Here is a 22,248-nt window from a genome sequence, read left to right on the forward strand (position 1 = left end):
TTGAGCGAGTGCGGTTGATTGCGGCGGATGAAACACGTGTTTTGCTTTCTAATAAAAAAAAAAAAAATTGGGGGCCCAAAAGTAGTGAAGCAACAATTTATTTGAGTAAATTCAAGCGGAAAATGGATAATTAAGTAATTACAAATTTGTGTGTTTGTCGTTTATTATCGTTTTTAAAGTGTTTTAATCAGTTTTGAACTGTAAAGAAAAAGTGAAAGCAAAGCAAAAGCGCCGCTGTATTTATGAATTGATTTTTTCTATTGCGGATGTGATCGTGAAAAAAGTGTGTACGTACAATACGTGTTTGTGTGTTTTCACAGCAAATTTTTCTGTGCTGCAATTTGTGCCGTCGTTTCTTGCTTTTTTTAAATTAATTTGATTGGTGCTAATAAAATTGTAGCCGACTAATTATTTGAACGCTCCCACGATAATTTAAGTTGTACTACTAAATGGAATCATTAGGAATGACCGACCAGCAGCAGTCAAATATGGATTCGGTAAGCGCAAATTATGAGGAGATGCAGCAGAACGAGATAACCGCAGTTCCACGCTATGGACTCAAGCTGAAATTTGACCACGTTTGGCCAGAGAAACGCAATCAGAATTTGCGACCATCGCTGAAGCAAACTTTGCCGCTCGTTCCATTGGCATGCAGGTATGTAATTTTGAAGTACCTATGTACATATGTACCTACAAACATACATATCATCCTATTTCTACGTTAACACGTACATACCTACATATGTACATGGGTATATATCTACATTTTTGGGGAAAACTGATATTACCACGTATAACAACAGTTTAAGGCACGATTCCGATAACGAGGGCGACAAATTTTTGCAAGGGACATCGATAGAGATTTTTGAGGCAGTTATACCGGTATAATTTTGTTTGATGGCAATCGAAAACTACAGTTACCAAAGGTCAAAGTCAGAATTTTTTTAATTCAAATATCTCGAAAACGAAAGCACGTTTTTTTTTTGTTAATTTTTGATGTCATTCAATAGGAAATATGAATGGCTTTAATAGGTAAAGTCTTAGCGAAAATCAAATTTTATTTAAAAAAAATTGCAAAAAAAATTAAACAAACACGATTTTTTAAAAAGCCTTATTAAAAAATTATATAATTAAATAGTATGTAAAGCTTTCATTTCATTTAATGAAAAAAATAACGAAATATTTTCGTTTTTTAGTATTCTTGGCTTTAGAATATAATAAATAATATTAATTAGGTACCTACATAAGTTGAACGATAAATAAATTACCTTTATTTGTACATCGTTATTTTTTTTAACGGTTTTGTAGTTCATAAGATTTTAATATTAAAAATAATATAAAAAAGTTAAGTTTAACACTGAATGTATTAAAACTAGAAGGTCCCCGCACCTAAAAGTGGGTATATTTGAAAAGTGGAAGTCAAAATTTGTCGCCCGATTGACGTTATCTCGCCCAGTTTAAGCGTCATACTATTTGTTTATGGTAGGTATCCTAGTGGAATAAAAAAAGGGGTTGGGTTCCGAAAAGTTAGTTCGGGGCTGATGCCTTTATAGCTTGAAAAAGCCAAAACCAATTTTTAGTCCCACGGATAATTTACGGAAAATTATCAGATAGTTAGTTTGGGTTTAGCTGGTTTCCTTAATTGCTTTTCAGAAGGTGTCCTGCTCACTTCCACGGAAGAGCGATATTTTTTTTAAATATGTCTGCGACAAAATTTTTAGTCCCACGTAGTAAAGAACGGATAATTTACGGCAATTATCAGATAGTTAGTTTGGGTTAGCTTGTTTCCTTAATTGGTTTTCAGAAGGTGTCCTGCTATCTTCCACGGAAGAGCACGCGACATTTTTTTTAAATATGTCCGCTGCAAAATTATTATTTTCACGGATAATTAACGGCAAATTATCCGATAGGACTTTTTGCTTTGGGAAAAAGTTGTCCGGCCAACTTCAGAGAGGTAAATTTATCTTACATTGAATATAAACGGGAACACATAAAAAAGTACCTTAGAGCCAATTTCATAATCAAACACGAACAGGCCTATTCTGCTTGTTACCGAACATTTTGACACCGGAAAATTTTGTTACCGAAAAATAACACCATTTCTTGAAACCGCAATCCTAAGTACCTTGGTAACAAATTAATCTATTCAGCAATTCAGCTATGAAGTTTTGTATAAATTCTGGTGTTGCATACTTCACGGGGCAATATTTTGTTATGTGGTTATGAGATGGTAACAAAATTTACCAGTGTGCAGAATGCGAAAAGGGTTTAAAAATTACCGGGAACTTTATTTACTGGTAACAAAATTTTTGTTACCAACGCAGAATAGGCCTGTTAAAGTTTCTTTTGCAAAAGTTTGCTTTTAGTTAAAGTGTCATTCAAATGCGCTTTAAACAAGAAGTGTTTTCATAATACAATGGCAGTTGAACAATGACAAAAGGTTAATTTAAATGGAAATAACAAAGTTGGCAATGCTGATCTGGGCAAAATTGCATCAGCTGATTGTCGTAAATATGTAATTATAACGACAAAACTAACAAACTTTTTTTCTTACAAAAGGTACCTTTATGTCATTTAAATTTCCATTTTGGGTATTTAACTAAAGGACACCTTTATCTTTAAAGTGGCTTTATGAAGCATCCTTTAAATTTTAAAATATTCTTTAATTTTATTATGAAATCGGCCCTTAATCCTTCTGGAAACGATTTTTAACTTCAAATATATCACAATTTGAATTTCCACAAAAAAGCTGCTAAGCTTTTCACTCAAAGCCAGCGATGTGTGAACGCACAAACATTCTCAAATAAGCAAACATAGTCTATGACATTTTACGACTTCTTTAATCATGGTGTAATAATAACAAGGTGTTGTCAATAACTTAACCTCACTTTTTCGGCAGGTCTATTCCGGTCACGCATTTTAAAGTACTCGAAAAGGTACTAATTATTTACTACCTTTAATCCGTTGGTGCATACTATTTCAAATTAAATGTAGAAAAATGTATAATTACAGGCTTGTAAGCCTGAATATATGTTTGTATCGGCAGCTCCACACAGCTTGGACATATATTGTAACTTTAAAAAAGTAAAAAGCCGTAAAATAAGGCGATTTTCTATAAGACTGTAAATGATTTTCTAAACAGATTATAACAAATAAATATCGATAATATAAGCGAATTCCTAATTTAACCATGCAGCCACTCTATTCTAGTGTATCAGTAGTTCATTTGGCTCAATATTATGACAATGCAGCAAAAGTTATTTAATATAAAAAATCGCCTTCGATACGATTTTTGTGTACGTTTGCTTTTAGTTTTTACTTTTTGCGGACAAAAATTATACAAATCCAGCAATTTTAAATATTAATATTGTTCTGAAAACACCAAGTTCTTTAAAAATCGCGATAAAACGAATTACTAAAATGGATTATTTTAGATACTATTTCCCAACGAATAGTAGTATAAAAATTAAGATCGGCAGCACTGAAATTAAGCATGCCCATCTTGTCAAAATCACAACAAACACGTCGCTACTGACAACACCTTGTTATTATTCCACCATGTTCTTTAATAATAATAATAGAATGGCACTTACACAATATGTAAGTGTTTGGCCGAGCTTCTCCTCCGATTTGTGGCGTGCGCTTTGATGTTTGCACACAAAAGGCAGAGACTTACAGTTTCACGCCGAATGCAAACGGCGATTGTTTTTTTTATGAGAAGCTGTTTTTCATGGCAGAATACACACGGAAATTTACCATAACCTGCTGAAAAAAAAAAAAATGTGTTTATGTTATTCGGAAACTGGGCTCGAATCTAGGTACTGCGGAATTCTCGCGCGCACTACTAACAACTACACCACAGCGGCCATCTGCCATACAGAGAATATTTCCGTAAATGATCCCCCACCAAATTACGAGGCATATATTTAGGCTTACAATCTATGTGTACTTAAAATCCATTGTAATATTCGTAAAGCGTTGCCTACTGGTATTTTTGATTGTTTGAAGTCCAAAAATAACTCGTAGGTACTCACCAACTGCAACTCTGCATTAACGTCCTTCTTCCGTTGAAGTTTGGCACAACGAAAAATGTGTCAAAAGCTTAGGGTAAAATGCGCGCGCCATAACTGGTCGACGGGACACAGTGTCGCCAGCCTGAAAGCGCTGGAATGTACCACTACCAGTATTTAGGCCAAACGTGACGCCTGGTCGACAGCAAGTCGATGAAATGCTTTTACTTATAAATATGTACATACCTATATATGTATATGTACATATGTGTGTATGTGTTTGTATAGTGAAACGAATTTTTACTAGTGTATGGCAGGATACTTTTGCTTTACGATATTAGGAACAACTTTGCGTTTAGCTCAATAAAATTCGTCACGAATTCGCTTTCCACAAGCCTACTTTATACTCGTATTACCCGCGATAGTCTCCTCAGTCGAAAGGCAGGGTTGCGTGCTTTTGTTGATTTCATTCGCTTTCGATTTTTTATAGAGGAAAGTGTTGTTTTGGTTTCTTATGATACAGTGTTACACATAAAAATTCAAACCCACGTCGAGAAACAGATTTTTTAACTTCCTCTTTATTTTACTGATTGTTCGCGGAATTTATCTATCTTTTATCTTTTGCATCTTATACGAAAGCATTTAGATATTGCATTATACGATTATGTGCTATATTCGTCTGATCAGATTTACCTCTTTTTGAAAGTTATATGGTCTATTCCGCTTGTCACCGAATATTGTGTCACCGAAAATTTTAAAAACTGTATTCATAAGAACTGATGCGAGTACTTTTATTAACGAGTTCAGAATTTTTGTTAGTAAGGGCCAGTATACAGCTCTGAAGAAAACGGTCAAGAAAAAAGTTGATTATATCGTGTGTGTGTGTGTTAAAGGAATTTTGACATCTGATACTTCACCAGCCTGTTGCCTCACTCTTTCCTCAAGAAATAATGGAATGGGCCATATATTTATGTTGCAAGCATGCTTTGTGCTCATTTTTCACAAAAAACTTTAGAAAACCGTAGTAGAAATCGTAGCACATTTCTTAAGAACTGCGTACTGGCGCAAGAAATTTTTACACAAGAAAATTTCTTAGCCATTTTTTGTACGTCATTTTATATGGAGTTTTTGCTTTTCTTGAGAGCTGCATACTGGCCTTAAGGCAGGATAGGGTCGGCTGTCTACCTAACCGGAACGATCCAGATTCATATCCGGTCACTCCAGCAACATCCCTAAATACTCTTAGGGGAATTTGTATCCTGTTACAACAACAACAAAAATGTGTAACTATTGTGCAAGTTAGGTTTGGTTAATCTGGACGGCGTTGAGCCATTAGGTACGTGCTTAGCGATGGATTCCCGATTGATAGGCTCCCAAACATTTTAGTAATGAAGTCATTCGTGAGCAGCTTTTTCAAAATCGTGTAGAAGGTAGAAGTAGGTATTTGATGCAGTGAAAATTTGCCGGTAAACCCCGAAAAAATAATAATTTTAATCATATATAGGGTATTTATACCTGCCTCTTTGTCAGGTTATCTGGTTATGTAGTTATGTATATTTTTAACTCAGTTTGCAAAAACAAAACACACTAGGGAATAATAATTTTTTAGCCAGATAACCTGATAAACGGAAGATGTGAAGACGGCAATTGTTTTTAATTTTACCTACAATAGTTACAGTACCACTAGTTTCTATTAAATTATCTAAAAAGTATACACGCTTCCTCACTCCGTCAAAATCCATAGCCCTTACCACTTGTCAAAAGCTCAAGGATATAATATTACCTTAGGAAAAAATTGCTTCGCCCTAAGTACCCTAACACTGAAAATGAAAATCAAGTTTCGACTGTCCCGTGTGGGGCCCTTATTACACTGACAAAGAAAAGGGCTGAGGCTCATTGCTTCCTTATGAATAGTTTTTGCTCTTCAGTTTCTTTTTTACTGGCGTTCACCTAAAAAAAATTAACTTTTGGCCGATCAAATCATTTATATACCCCACTGATGCTATTCAAAATAGCTTCACTTCAGACATTATTGAAAACTCCGACAATATCCAGAAAACCCCAAAAAATATTCCTTGTATTCTAAAGCTTTCTCAAAGTATTGTACTAGCGAGTCTAGCGCCTTCTCTGTGGGTTTGCCCTTAGTGTACGCATGTTGTGCCTTGGTCAAGATGCTTGGCGACAAAGTGTTTTTTCCAGCGTTTTTTGGAGAAATGAAATGGAAGTTATGGGATGTATGCCTTGGAGAAAACTCGACAACCATCGCTTCTTTCCACAGTACCGGCACATAGCTCAGCCTAAAACATGGTACCACCAGGTGATTAGCCCTCTAAAGCAAGGCAGGGAATATTTCGTCTACTCCCGGCGATTCCTTGGGCTCAAAACTATTTATAGCCAATTCTACTTTGGATGAAGCTATAGCAATTGTCGGAATGCTATCCGATATACTTCCACCACTATCGAGGTCTGTCGAGGCCACACATCACGGAAAGTGGGTCGACCAGCTCTTCTGGCAGCTGTGGCTTGAATTGGTCCAGTCCCCGCAACTCTTACGTTTAAGGCTAGGCGTGGAATCTTAGTTAGGAGTTTCCTAAGCCTGCCCACCTAGTTTGATCTCTCTCCAATTTATCACAGCCCTACAGGATTTATTCTTTGCCTTTCGTACTTCTCTCTTATATAATTTAAGTAAGTCCTTGTACTCACCACCGCAAATCTCAATCATATGACTGTCCCTCTTCTTGTAGGGAATACAATCATTTAGCCTTTGTTTCATATTAAAAGGCATATTTGCGATGCTTTCAGCAGGTGCAACTATCAAACCTTTTAACGGATAAAAAAAGTAACATCAGCGCCTTTCTTTTTTCGGACAAAAAAATTTTGCATCCAATCAAAAATATTCATGATATCCTTGTCGCTTCCCTTAAAAAAAGCTTCACATGAATGCAGAATATTTCAGTTTTGCTTTCAACCCACTATTAAATACAGAATAGCAATGAATATGTATATGTAAGTATGTTGATATGTATGTATGTAAACATATTATTTTATAATACCCACGTGAGCACATTCATACTTGTTTTTTAGGGCAGTCAGTCAAGCAAATACTTAAGCCAAGTTATTATTTTGTGCATTTGTAAATAATCGCGTTGGCTTAGTAAATAGTTACTTGGGTTTGATTTACATTGCTTTGCGAAGCATGCACTTTTAAAAATTATTTGAGTAAAATGAATGTAGTAGCTTAATATTTATATGTATGTATTTATATACCTACATTTACATATATAAATGAGTAATGTAGATATTAGAATGTAGGAATTGGGGTAGCAATGCTACGAGCATTACTTGCTAATGGAAAATGTGCAGATTTGTTTGTTGTCGGTAAAGTCAGTTTCGGATTTTCACTGTGATATTTACTAGGGAATATAACAAAACTTTTCGAGTATTGAAATCATCATTTTCACGTCTATTAAATTGTTCCGTGTACATAAGTATAAACTCAGGTTTTAACATTCAACTGAATACAAATGGAATAACTTTCACAACCTTTCTGGGGAATTTAAACAAAATTATGTTACAGACAAGCAGTGCTATGTTTTCAAATGTATGTTTGTGGAACGTTTTCAACCGCCACGCGGATAAAGCTCGCTCTATCCAGCCACTGCAGGGCAACTGTAATTAGCTCTTTTCCAATAGATTATAGAAATAAAAAATTGTATTTTGTTGCTACTAAATACTGATCCTTTATAGACGAACTCAGATTTTAGAATACAAGTCTCTACCGTGACCTAAATGTTCTATTTTCTTTGTCAGAAATTTGCACTTCTCGATACGCAATGCGAGATTTGCGTCTTTCGGCAACGCTAGAAATTTTTATAATCAAAGAAGTCATTCTTCAATAGTTTTACTAGGTATAATTATGACGTCTAAATATACCAGCAATTCGTTGGCTGGCATATTAGACGATTTTACCTGACTAGGAAAATCAGCCCTATTCTGCATTTCGATTACGTCCCCGCATTCCGCTGCGCTGGAATCGAACTTAGGTATTCTGCGTTACGATCGAAACGAAAGAAGAAGAGGTAGAGAGAAAACATCTTTCGAAATCAGCTGTTTGCCTAGGAATGTGTGAAATCGAAACAAAACAAAGAAATATTTGCCACCAAACTATAGCAGCATATGAAGTTAAAGTTTGTAAATATTTTAAAATAACTAAATATACCTAGCATCACTGTAATTTAAAAATAAAATTTAAGTGGATACATAATTATAAGAATGAAATCCGTAGCCGCGGCGTTATTGCTTGAAGAGAAGAACGAGTCCCAGATTGCTGATGCGGAAGTTGAAAGGCGGAGATTTAGGGGCATGTTTGATCTTTTTCAGATGAGTGAAGAGTCATAAGGAATTCATCTTGAACTGTATTAATCATCGCTTACAGTCAGTGGAATTATAAACGTTGTTTGAGCACTCCACAACATTTGCATTTACTACAGAGTGGAAGATTTGAACGCAAATGACTCCCATTTTGAAAGCCGTCAGGAGGAGGGGAAGAACAAAGCTTATCTTTCCATAGCAAATCGAATTCGAGACAACATACGCACCTCTTTTTAAAAAGTTAGTAAAAACGAGTGCAATAATAAAATCATCTTTTTTATTTAACTTCATATTTTATGTATGTATGTATCTATGTACATACATCTATTAATTTTATATAAAAAGAATAAATTGTATTCAGTGCATTTCACAGTCTTATCTATAGATAATGTAAACAAAAACGCCTGGTCTTCCACTTTGAAAACGTCGCGCAATATCCCTTTTGGTTGCCATTATTTGAGCCAATTTTTCGTATTTCCCGTATTACCGCTCGCGAAAACACAGAAATCGAGAAAATTCATTTATGATGACTTTTACAATCATGCACAGTATATTCTACTTAAATTTTTTATAAAATTGTATTATTTAAACCCACGAAAATAACAATTGAAATGTACTCCGTCAACAAATTTGCAACTTAGAAAAACGGAACTACGATCGAAATGTAGAATAGGTATAATCGTAAATTTCGAAGATTAATCGAAAGGAAACGGAACGCAGAATACCAAAGTTGCCAAACGGAGAAAATTTCGATTCGAGTCACATAAATGTAAACAATTTCGAACATTTATTTTTTCGAAGTACACCTGCATAGAATTTTGGGTTGCATTACGAATTACAAGAGGATATCAGCAACGAACTACGAATTATAAGAGGTTGAACATGACTTGCATTGGCAAAAAAAATTAATCAACGAGGGGACCAATTTGTATGCAAATTTTGCGAATTAACAAAATTTTTTTTTCAAGGGACCAACGAACTTTTAACAATCAAGTATTGAGATTTTCGAATTAACTGGTTACGAATTATCGCGATTCCACTTTTTATAGTGTTTGTCATATTTTTTGATATTTGTACCTCTTAGTACAAAACACTTGAATCTTTTGAACCCCACCGAACCGTATTTCAGAGATACTCATGCGGGTTCATATACGTCCATAAACCTAGCTGACCCAAGTCGCCAAAAATCAATAAAAATTAGCTAGGAATTAGGTGTCTTTTAGGTGTTAATTAGGGCCTCCAAAATTAATTTAGGTGTTCCTTTGGTTTCCGAGAAATTCGCAAAAATGTGTGGGTCAGCTAGGTTTACGTAAACACCTAGAACACCTAAAAGACACCTAATTCCTGCATATATGTATCTCGAAAATTAAAAAAAAAAATGTAAGATTGTTCAGCTAGCTTAACAGCGCTGAGCTAGCTGAAAAACACATTTTTGCGAATTTCTAGGAAACCAATGGAGCTACTAAATTGGTTTTAGTGGCGTTGAAGAACACCTAAAAGACACATAATTCCTGCATATTTGTATCTCGAAAATTTAAAAAAAAAAATTTAAGATTGTTCAGCTAGCTTAACAGCGCTGAGCTAGCTGAAAAACACATTTTTGCGAATTTCTAGGAAACCAATGGAGCTACTAAATTGGTTTTAGTGGCGTTGAAGAACACCTAAAAGACACCTAATTCCTGCATATATGTATCTCGAAAATTAAAAAAAAAAAATTTAAGATTGTTCAGCTACCTTAACAGCGCTGAGCTAGCTGAAAAACACATTTTTGCGAATTTCTCGGAAACCAATGGAGCTACTAAATTAGTTTTAGTGGCGTTGAAGAACACCTAAAAGACACCTAATTCCAGCATATATCTGGAAAATTTAAAACCTAAATTTAACGATGGGTCAGCTAGGTTTACGTAAACCTAGCTGACCCACACATTTTTGCGAATTTCTCGGAAACCAAAGGAACACCTAAATTAATTTTGGAGGCCCTAATTAACACCTAAAAGACACCTAATTCCTAGCTAATTTTTATTGATTTTTGGCGACTTGGGTCAGCTAGGTTTATGGACGTGGTTCATATGTTTTTTTTAATGTATTTTTGAATCCGTCGGTTATTTTAATTTTACAGGAGTGATTACCCAAACTTCTTTTTCTTTAAATATTTTGAAAAATTTTGATAACAAAATTTGTTCGTATTCAAAGCAAATCATAACTCCATATGCATAGGTACATAAATCCGTAGAGTTCGACGATTATGAAAATTATATGTGTTCTTTTCTGTGTTTTTTTTTAGATTTAGAAAACTTTCGTTTTTCTGCTAGAAAATGTTCAGAAGTAAAATAATTTGATATTTTTGTAAACAATTTCTTGCTGCCTGTATCAAAAAGAAAGTTTTCGTAACAAGTGGATTTACTGAAGTGGAACTTTTCACTCTACGCCAGCGATATGCTGTTGAACTGTCGACTGATAACGAAAAGTTTTTCCACTACAAAAAATGTTTTATCTAAAAGTAAATAGTAGCGCCATGAGTGTGGTTGACAATCACTTTCATAGCAAAGTAGTTTCGGCGCTTATCAATCAGTTTATTGTTTAATATTGCACAATACTTATGTATTTAGAAATATAAAATAGCACCTATTTAAAATTAACTTCCACAGCATTTTTTCTTCAGCTACTGTAAACAAATATAAAATGTTTTCAACAAAGCAGCTGCACAGCTGTTTTTTTTTTTGTTTAATTTATAGCATACAGTTTTGTACTTTGCTATTAAGCTTAGCAGATTTACATATGTACATACGTATGTGCATTACTGTGGCTGTGTATGTTGTATTTTGTACGTACAAATGTATGTACATATGTATGTATGTATGTATGTAGTTTTAGTGCATTGCATTTAGCGTAATCTCCAAAGTGTTAAACTCTTTTCAAACTGGAGCGGAATGCCTGATAACGCTAAAAGTTTTAATGTTATCAGTCAACAACATTTGACTATACGTTTTATGAAATTCAAGAGTACATACATTAACTTAGAAGCTTCATTTGTAGATAAGTAGGTATCTTAGAAGGAAAGTGGAGCTGTTGTTTTTAACCGACTTCCAAAAAAGGAGAAGGTTATCAATTGGTCGGAAATTTTTATTTTTTTTTTATGTATGTTACCGTCTAACTTGGGACCACGTCAACCGATTTCGATAATTCCTTTTTTTCGGAAAGGTAGTCTCTCACAGGTGGTCCCATTTGGTTTAGATCCGATCATTTGAAAAAAAAAAATTAATTAAAGTCCTATATCTAACTTATTTATATGCCGATTCGACTGCTTTTATAATATATATTGTTTATATAAGCAGAAACTTTTTGCAAAAAAAGGTGGCACCAGGGTCGAGATATTTAGATAACCCATATTCATGCTCTGATTTGTTTCGAATTTGGCATGTTTAGTTGAAACGTAGTAAGGCATAGGCATTTTTACTACACAAACGTTTGTACAAATAGTCTTGCCCAATTCGCAGAGTTTTGCAAGTTTGTAATCGAAGTCAAAATCCACTTCTGTTTTTCGTAATGTCACGCCAGCGCGTATGCTTACTAATATCTTTAAATCGCTACTACCAATAGTTGTAATTTTTTTTAATCAATAACGGGCCATTGCTAAACAAATATGGAAAAACCTTTTTCAAATTTTGACTTATAAAATTTTTTAAACATTTTGTCATACAAGTCGCACGTAACGCCAGTTTGGAAATACCCATATGTATGTATGTCTGCAGAAAAAAATTATCAATTTATTAAAATAACCAACTTATAGTTAGCTTTTTTGCGGGATTTCGATAAATAACTAACTTTTAACTAGCTATGACAAAACTTACTTTAAGTTAGTTGTAAAGTTGTGCAGGAGTCATGCAGACGTTACAGAGAGTTTGGTTTCTTTACAAGTTTCTATTTATATATCCTCATACAAAAATTACTTTCAATACACATTTTTTCTGCACTTTGCAGATTCTTTTTCGAATTCAGGACAAATAAAATAAAAGTCGAAATTTTATATTATCAACTTGATGTTAGGTCTAATCGAATGCAAATATGAGACCACCTACAAAAGAACATGTAAAAGAATAAGTAAATATGTATTGTTAAACAAAATAAGCAACTAAATAAAAAAATATAAAATTGAAAAATTTTTTTTATTGATAATTTATGTCCAAAAGTAGTTAGCGACAAGTTAGTTAACATATAATGTAGAGGTATCTAGTTCCCATTACTTTGCGGCCATCGCCCTTCAAAAATTAGTTAGTTACGTCCTAAAGAAAAAAAATAAGAAAAAGTTAGAACTGCTGGGTATTTATAATTTAGCTACAAACTAGCCCCGTTTCCCGCAGGGAAATGTCGATCAATAGAAACATATGCACATACTTCAATCTTTTGGTGTTTCATACATATTCTTTTTAAGACTTGCCGCCAATCAAAAAGTCTCATAAATTACAAATTTGGCGCCAAATTTACTGCCAACTTCGCAGACATATGTACATATACTGCGTACCATAATTGGGTGTTCCAGCTCAATGACTAGCGTAACATAAATTGTGTATGTCCTATGCAAAACATACATATGTATATGTATGTATATACTTTTCTGTTGAAGCCAAAATACTTACTTATTCGCTTGTACCTTTCATACGTAAATTTATGTTTAACTATTTGGTTCAAGTTAAATACTTATGTTGGTATATACATTATATATACGAGATTTTGGTAATCAAACAAGGAAAGAGCATTAGCGGAATTGTCAGATTGCACTCCCTCTTAAAAGGAGCCACAAAAAAAAAAAAAAAAAAAAAAATAGGTCGATTTCTTTCAGCATACTTACATAAATTGTCTAACTATGTAACTGTTAATCTTATTTTTGTATTAATTGCGTTCAATCTGTTCGATTCACAAGCAGTTATATTTCCAGATCTAATTTTTTCGTTGTTACTCTTTTGAATAGGTTGTGCGATATGTACGTATGTATGTACATATATATTTTACGATATTTGGGTATTTTTATTTGTAAATGTGCATATACATTCAGTGTCAAAAAAATGCATAACCTGACGTTTGGACGATTTTATTTATTTATATTTTCCATAATTGTATAATAAATATGTATTTTCCAAGTGTGCCTACTGGAAAACCTTTTGCTATGGAGTTGAACTGCTTGCGCAACCACAAAGTTCATTGAAACTTGGAGAATGCATTTTGCTTAAGGATTTATTTTTAACAGTAGCTGGAATTTTCGTGATGCATGTATGGGTATTTTAACGTATGCATGTGGCTCTTGAACATGACTGTTGCTGCTTGCACACAAAAGCTCTTTTACCCGAAATGGTTGTGCGTGTCAGCCAATGGTGACACACCTTAAATCGTGCATGCTTATTGTGGCAACATGCGCAGCTTTGTATAGTTCGTTGGTTATTTATAAAATTGCATCGAATTACACAATTCGAGTAGTATACTTGCAAAGTGCGCTATGTAAAATATTTTCGATTTTTAATTTTTGGGGGCTAACGTATGTACCAGTATTTAAAGTAGTTTCATGTTCACTTCCACAACAGTGCAAAATCTTTCTATATTCAGAAAAAAGAGCATCAAATGTTAACTCTTCTTGCAAAATTCGCTATCATACTTATTTATAAACTTTCAAAAGTCTCCATCTTCTGATGAACTTAGAAAACTGCTTTAGGTCGCATGCCTGTGGTTCAGGCGAGGTTTCACTTGGCGAAAGCGCCATCGGAGTAGACTGAGGACGACACCCCTCCAGCTGCCCATCGAATTCTATGAATTTATGAATTATAAAGTTTTGTTATATCGTCGTTTAAAGTGCAAAACCGCGTATCAACAAAATGCAAAACCGCGTATGTGAGGTTGTATAAATTATTTTCTAGAGAGTAAAAGCGCTCATGGTTCTCTTCTTTATAAATAAATCGAATTTCTGGCTAGTATATTTCAGGACGAATGGATAAGGATTGAGCCAGGAGCTTGTGTGAGCAAATCCAATTTTTGGCAACCAATGTCAGTTACGCGGTTTTGCGGAATGACGATACGCGGTTTTGTACTTTAAACGACGATATATATTTTAAGCTTTAGGCCTACAACGCCGTAATAATAATAAATAAATAAAGAGAGAAATATTATGATGTGGGGGGAAATAATCAATCTGTCCAAAATTTCTGTACTGCTACTACTTATGTATATGGATGTATTTAATTTTATTCTAAAATCTTGATGCTTCTGCCGTTGGTAATAAAACACTTGCGTCTATTTTTGTCAGCACGCGTCTAGTGCACGCCTGTAATTTTAATGCGGTAAGAGACCTTTTATTGGCATTGCTCAGACTAAATAATTGAAGATAATGTATTTTCATACGTTAATTCTCACTTTGTTGCAAACATACATATTTATTTTGGCTACATTATATATTTACATATGTATTTTATCGCACATGGTAACAAATTAAACTATTGTTAGGAATTCAAAATAACGTTGGTATATTTAAGATGACTCTGTTGAATGTTGCTTTGGGCGGAGATTCAAAAACCTTGTCAACCGGTTCTCTCATTTGCCAAGTTCCACCAGTTGTCCCAATCGACTGCAGAAGGGTTCTTCCGTTTTTCGTGTTTTATCTTTGTGAGCGCCTTTGCTTTAACTGTTCATACACAGATACCAAGTGAAATTATCGTCTTCATTGCGATTGTCGTGTCGAGTGCAAGTCGTTTTTAGGGAGTGTAGTCGTATCGAAACTTATAGGCAAACTACACCACCGAGTATGTCTGCGCATCGCGACATCTCTAACCACTCAGCTACAGCGGCCGCTTTATTGTTGTAGCAGCATACAATTCTGCAGTCCTTAGCCCCGTACATATAAATCTGGTTTGTTGTTGTAATAGCAAGCAAATTCCCCAAGGAGTTTTGGGAAATGAGGCTAGATTGGCAGTCCTTAGCCAGATATGAATTTGAGTCGTTCCGGTTACGAAGACTGCTTTGTCGTGAAAATCTGGGTTTTTGTTGTTGTTGTTGTAGCGGCTACTAAGCCCCGCTCGGATAGGTTCATCCGTCAACGTTGTCGTCTATTTCAGCTAGGGGGAGGAAGTGTGCGACTTCCACAGGGTCTGTCCATAGGGACAGGAGCGTCAGCTGAGTGGGGTTCTCAGGGCATGTGAAGAGGTGCCGGAAGTCATGTGGCGACTCTCCACATGCCGGGAATTGGTTGGGCACATCGTCATTGATTCTGCTCAAGTAAGAGTTTAGCCTGCTGCAATAGCCAGAGAGGAGTTGGGCTACTGTAGTGCGGGTCTCCCGAGGCAGATAAAGTTCTATCCCGTCCACGTCAGGTGGTTGTGTGCCTAGAACGGCATTGACAGGGCGAAGTCTACATAACTCGAGACTGTTACCCTGTGAATACCGTTCAGGGCCTGTCGGTAGGTTGACGGGTCCAGATGTTGTTTAATAAACCTCTGGACTTCGTCCGTCAGTTCGTAAAGATGCATCTTTACCTCCTGACGTGCCTTGGCGAGGGCTCTTCCGCAAGCAGCTGTCCGCTGGGATGGCCGGTTCTACGTACCGGAATGACTCGGGTTTTACCCGACCATGGGCTGTTGTTTCGGCGATCTAACCCCGTTTAGGTCGGCGAAATCCATCAAACGTTGAAAATCTGGGTCGTTCCCGCTGCTTGTTTTGTCTATATATGGTATGGTTTCAAGTTAGCAGCACACCTTGTCCAAAAGCTTGGGCTCGAAGAGGTTCTCTTTTATTGGGATAGATTTAATAGTGACGCTCAACATCATTACCCATAGGCGTAGGCCTCACGATTGGCAGCTTCTCTATGACGCATAGGCAGGCAGTATGTGTGAATCTGCTAGGTTTGAAGACAAGCTATTAAAGACCCAGGCCTAAGAAATTTCGCCCTACTAACCCTACTATGCTAGCTTTGAATAGATCTGTCGATATTCCATGTACTTGTAGTTTTTCAACCGCATCTAGCTGCCCCCAAAACGTATTGGTCGGATCGGGACGGCAGCTTCTGATTTTACGTTTTTTCAATGAATTTATGTGGTTTTGTATCCTGCACGTATTAATTCAATGAAGTGAGTACTGTATGCCGATTGCAATTTTTTTTTTTTAATAAAATCTACACAAACATAACACGAAAAGATAAAAAGTTTGCTATCTACTCCTCTACTATTTGTAAGATATCGACGACCTATTTAACTATTAACGATTCGAATATCAAAGTCTTACATTTATAACTACAACTGGCATACTCGGTTCATATACATACATACATATGTAAGCTGTACAAAAAATACTATGTACTTTTTGAAGATGCTATTTGGTTTTTTTGTGTCAAATTTCCACCACTAAAACTGAAGTTTTAAGGGCCCTTATTGGCACCAAAAATTAGCCACGCCCGTTTACTCTAATAAAATACTTGACACAATCTTGAGCTGGTAATTACAAAAACGCCACAGGGCCGTTTTTACAGTGACGAGACTCCTATTCGGCAGTTAACTACAGGTTTTTAATACAAAAAGTGAAAATTAACTGCCGAATTTGAGCTAAACCCTCACCGCCAAAATGGCACACAGAAACTTAAATAAACATAATTCATATTCACAAAAAAATGACGCAGTCCCAGGGTGTAGAAAGTGAGTTAATTAAGTAAGCATAGCATGCAATTAGGCGCAAAAGCCCACTCAAGCTGTTGGTCATTCACATTTATGCTGAGCCCTGTGCTGGCTAGTATTTATTTGATATGCCATAAATGTTGGAGGAAAAGGAAACCATAATAACATGTCCTGCAGACAACGTATATCCTTTCATACGAGTAAGTACACTTTAAAAACCAAGCCAAGGCTCAGTTATTACACATAGTAGATACAATATATATGTACACATACATACATACAGTGTATTATATGTATGTACATCTATTAGCACCGGCATCCTGCTGTGTTGATATATTTCTGCCGGCACATCGGCACCTAAAACCAGCACTAAATTTGCTATAAACTCGTTACACTCATCATCTTCAATTAAAACCCTGTCAGCCGCCCACATCCTTTCATCGTATCTGTCGTTGAATTAAGCGAAAAACACTTGTGACAAGTGGTTTTTAATGTCACTTCACTCGTTGCAGCCCCCTCATCATATGCTCTGCATTCATTTTGCAGCGTCGGTGGCGACTCGTACAGGCTTGAAATATTTTGCTGACATTTGCAGCTTTGTCATCGTTGACGTGGGTTCTGCTCTTTACTTTCTCATTTACATACTTATTTACTTACCGGCATTTACTTTTGTCTGGTCGTGTTAGCTGAGCACGACCTGTGTAAACAAAGTAGAAGCTATGTTTAATTTTTTATAGGCGAGAAATTGACTTTTTGAGTAATGTTCTGAGATAATTTTAAATTTGTTCTTATTTTGATATGCTTAATTTATTAGTTGTTGCGGAAGCCAATTTGAAACCAATCTGATTTGTGTAATTCAGATTTTTTTAGACTTGCTTATTGTCTAAAGGTCATATGTTTAAAAGAGTTTCTGCGCTAAATTTTGGCGTACATTGTGATTTTTTCGCTTGAATGTAGAAGCCTTGCCTTTTTTGTCTAAAGCTGAAATAACGTCAGCGAATTTAACGGAGGCCAAAAAATATCGGCAGTCCTTTTTTTGAAGGAGGATGACCTATCTTATGATTTTAATACAAAGTGTATTCGGGGGATAACTGCTATACGAGTTTTGGCTCGTCCAGGCTATGAAGTGATTGAGATCACGTCACCAAAATCATCATTCCCCACCTGTCCCAGTTTTTACGTTTCCCTTTACACTCCATCACATTTGATTTACAAAAATAAATTACTTATACGCAATGGTGTTCGGTAGTAGATTTTTAATGCTATTTCTTACGCAGCAGTGATCATGCGCATGTGAAAATAAAATGCCGTTATAATTACATACATATGTGTCGAATTAAAAGCATTTGAAAACAGCTGCAAAGCGCAATTTTGTACATGTGGACTTAAACATAGCGTTTTTCTTCAACACATGAACTTGAGCTTTTCTATGGGTTCAGCCAACTGCATAAATAAGCAATAGGGATATTCTCTGAGTCTTGAAAAGCCCTTGCAGGGTGCACGGATTGCACGTTTTGCAAAGCTGTCCCATACGAAAACCGGTTTTAACTGTGCAATCCGTGCAATCTGTGCACCATGCATGGGCTTTGCAAGACTCAGAGAATACCCCTAATGTGCTACACAAATTATGTCAGACATTCGTGTGTACATACGTACATATGTAATTTACAAATTTAAAGTGAAATCTTCCTTGTGCATACTTCGCTAGCAACTCCTGTTAATGACCGTTAAGGGGCAACATACAAGTGAATGTCATTGCGCTTAACGACATTCGCATATAAAATCTTGAAAAGTGGACAAGCATATACAGTGACGAGCAAAACTGTAACATGGTGCAACAGTTTTTATTTCAGCCACCGCTATATTTCCAAGTTCTAAAGACTTTCATCCTTTTGTTGTATATTCTTGTTGGTACATCCCTGCTCCCTCTCTCATAACGATTTGAAGTCAATACATCAACAATAAAAAAACCAGCAGACAAAAATGTAAATTGAGGCAGATGTTACAGTATGAAAGTCATGGAGAACTTGGAAATATAGCGATGGCTGAAGTAAAAAGTGTTACACCACGTTACAGTTTTGCCCGTCACTGTACATATGTACATACACGGTATGTAACAGTGACCTTGAAAAACAGCCTTGGTTATAAAAACATGTAAATAAGAATGTGTAGAAAAGAACTGTAAATAATAAAAAGTTATTTAATGCTTCTTTAAGAGCTTACTTGTTTCTGCATTGTTGCTACTACTCCCTTAGCAACATTGTCGTTGCTTTGTCCTCCTATGCCTTTAACTTTATTTCAACTACATTTTCATCGTGACATCATCCTCAATAGGTTTATAATAGTTCTCTTTCGCACTTTCTTCGTGCCTCTATTATACTTTTCGTTTACATACATGACATAGTTGCATGAATAGGCAATCGTATTTAGTGATGAATGAGCCTCGACTATGTACATATGTATTGTATTTATTACAAAGCGAAAGTTGCTTTGGAGTTTCGAGGAAAAAAGGACAATTATCGCTTCTCACAATTTTCTAAGTACTTGACCGAACTTCTTGTATGAGGTTGTCATCTGGAGACCTACTGTTTCGGCTGCCTCTGGATATTCATGGAGTATATACACTGGTTTAAGATTAATCTGGGGGTTGACTTACCGTTTCAGGGTTTCGCTACTTCTGCTACTCAATTTTATTCTAATATATTAGTTTGAGATTTTGATACTTTGTAATATCGGGAAAAATATTCAGTGGTTCCGCTGGCCTTGAAGTTGTCACCTGGAGACCTACAGTTGAGGCTGCCTCCGGATATTTCTGGAGTAATCTAGGGATTGATTTTCCGTTTAATGTTTTTGCTAATGCTGCTGCTCAATTTTATACTTGGCTCTTCAAGTTTTCGAGAAAAATATTGAGTGGTTCTGCTGGTTTGGTCTTGGCATATGAGTCGACAGAAACGCTCCAGCTCTGAAAGTATATAATGCGGGTCGCGATGCTTGTAGCAAAAGAGAAAGGCCTCCTCTGCAATGAAAAAAAAACAGAGGAGAAAGCCTAGGCTTCACTTGGCGTTTCTAATTTGCGTCAGTTGGCGAGAATCATGGTTTGTGCTTCTGCCAATCAAGAAGATGAATATTTACTTTGGAATTATTTTATAACAATTTTTACTTTTTCGGTTAAATTATGTATTATTAACTTAGTTCTAAATATTCCACTTCTGAATTATTGCATAATTTAATTGAAATCGTATTATGTGTATGTGACAGCTCAGATTATATACAAAAAGAATTTTACTCCATTTTTTTCATTCTCTTCCTCTCTGGTTCCTAGGTATTCCGTTTACTATTGGAAGGTGTCGCGTGAGAATCGTCGCTGCTATATGGACTATTACTATATGGAGAATGGCAAACAAATGTATGGTGTCCCTTTGGGTGGTATTGGCGGCGGTACCATCGGCCGTGGATTTGCCGGTGAATTTTGTCGGTTTCAAATGCGTCCTGGCATGTACGAGTACAACGTGGTGCAGGCGAATCAATTTATTGTGACAATCAAAGATGCCAAGGGTTGTACGATATTTCAAAGTTTACTTTCGAGAAGTAGGTAAGTCAAACCACAACAAGATTATGTTTTCAACTAACTAAAACGCATTGAGTCTAACTAAGTCGCCTGAGCCCAATAATCCTCTAACCACGTAACCATTATTACACCTAACATGCTTTGTCTATATACTTTATGTGAATAATGATTTTGCTAAACATGCATGTGTGTCTTCGTTAGACTATTTGTATACATATTGGAACTAATTTTTTGTTTTTGTTGTCTCATATGTTGGATGACACATATTTTTCACACTTATATTACATTTACATTGGACCAAAATGTGTGATTTGAAATCAGTCATTTGAAGGTGTTTACACTGCTTGATCCGCATTTGCTTTGACTTCTCATCAAATGAAAAGGGAAGACAAAAACAAAATGTATGTAAACAAACACTACATTTATTATATTGTTAACGCTTTTTGGACACAAAAAGGCAATTATTCTTTGATTAAACTAAAAATGTGTAAAGCTCTTGTATAAATTAACAATTTTTACACACAAATTTCAAACATTTATTTATTTCGTTGTGTTTGTTTTGTGTTTGAAAAATTCCAAATGTCAAAGACAAACCAAAGCTTTTGTGGAACTTTTGTTTCTGAGTGCGTTCAATAAAATAGTACGGCAATTGGAACGCATTTGTTTCGTGATTTTGTGTAAATGCGTCGAAATGCGTCATTATGGAAATGTGAATTTGTATGGAGAAATGCGTGATTTGGCTTCGCATTTGGAGTTTCTCGCCCAAATGACGCATTTGGGCTCAATGTAAATGTAATATAAATGTAATATTAATTTTATACATATTCATGTTATTCACGGTGCTAGTTATCCCTTTCAACATGTTATCACTATTATTAATCCACATTTTCTGTAAGGATTTGTCACCGTTAGCGCCATTAGGTGTATATGTACGTACATTAGGGTGCATCACCAAAAAAAAAGAGTTGCGGGTTTTCCACCGAAATTATAAATTTGAATATATTTAAATAGTACCGCCAAAATATTTCGAAAAAATATTAAGATTTACGCAAGCTATACCGATTTCAAACTATCTCTAAATATCGCATTATTTTTATTCCATTGATATAGCTTAAACTTTTCTGTCATATGAGGTGATTTTTTTCGAAAAAATATTTTTTAAAACTAATTTCATTTGCGAAACACAAGATTTTTGGAGGTACAGTACCCTTAATCGCGACTTTCGATAAACGCGAAACCTCAATTTTCGCAAATAACATTTTTAGCATTGCAATAAATAAAAATAAATAAATCCGACAGTACGTATGTATTAGAATGAATGCCAAATATAAACTTTTATATGTAAACACATATTTTAAAATAGGTGCAGCTCACGTAAATCCTAATATTTTTGCGAAATATTCGTCTTAGAGAAGTCTTAAAATATAATGCATTTTATAATTCCGCTGGGAAAAACAGTATCAATTTTTTTTTTTTATGGAGAGTGAGGCACCCTGATATATATGTGTTTGTGAAGTACTTATTTGTTAAATTTGATTTTCTCGTGTCTGGGTATTATCGTCACGTTGCATGTTTAAGGAAATACCTTGCCCTTGACAGTTCCAGTTTTCTACCCGATTTTATTCGGAATTTTCTTTTTCACGTGCGTGCTTCT

General features: G+C 35.4%; 1 protein-coding gene across 2 annotated transcripts in view; it reads left to right on the top strand.

The window, feature by feature from the left end:
- Nucleotides 1-22,248, top strand: part of LOC118735868 (non-lysosomal glucosylceramidase) — a 35,753-nt gene continuing 13,505 nt past the window's right edge. For both annotated transcript variants that reach the window (XM_036465856.1, XM_036465857.1), the window contains exons 1-2: nt 1-655; nt 20,349-20,618. In XM_036465856.1, coding sequence (XP_036321749.1) covers nt 450-655; nt 20,349-20,618 — 476 coding nt within the window. In that variant the 5' untranslated portion in view covers nt 1-449. The remainder of the gene's footprint in view (nt 656-20,348; nt 20,619-22,248) is intronic.

Source organism: Rhagoletis pomonella, unplaced genomic scaffold (genome assembly GCF_013731165.1).
Source record: "Rhagoletis pomonella isolate Grant_MI unplaced genomic scaffold, Rhpom_1.0 Rhpom_scaffold_00003, whole genome shotgun sequence".
NCBI lineage: Eukaryota > Metazoa > Arthropoda > Insecta > Diptera > Tephritidae > Rhagoletis > Rhagoletis pomonella.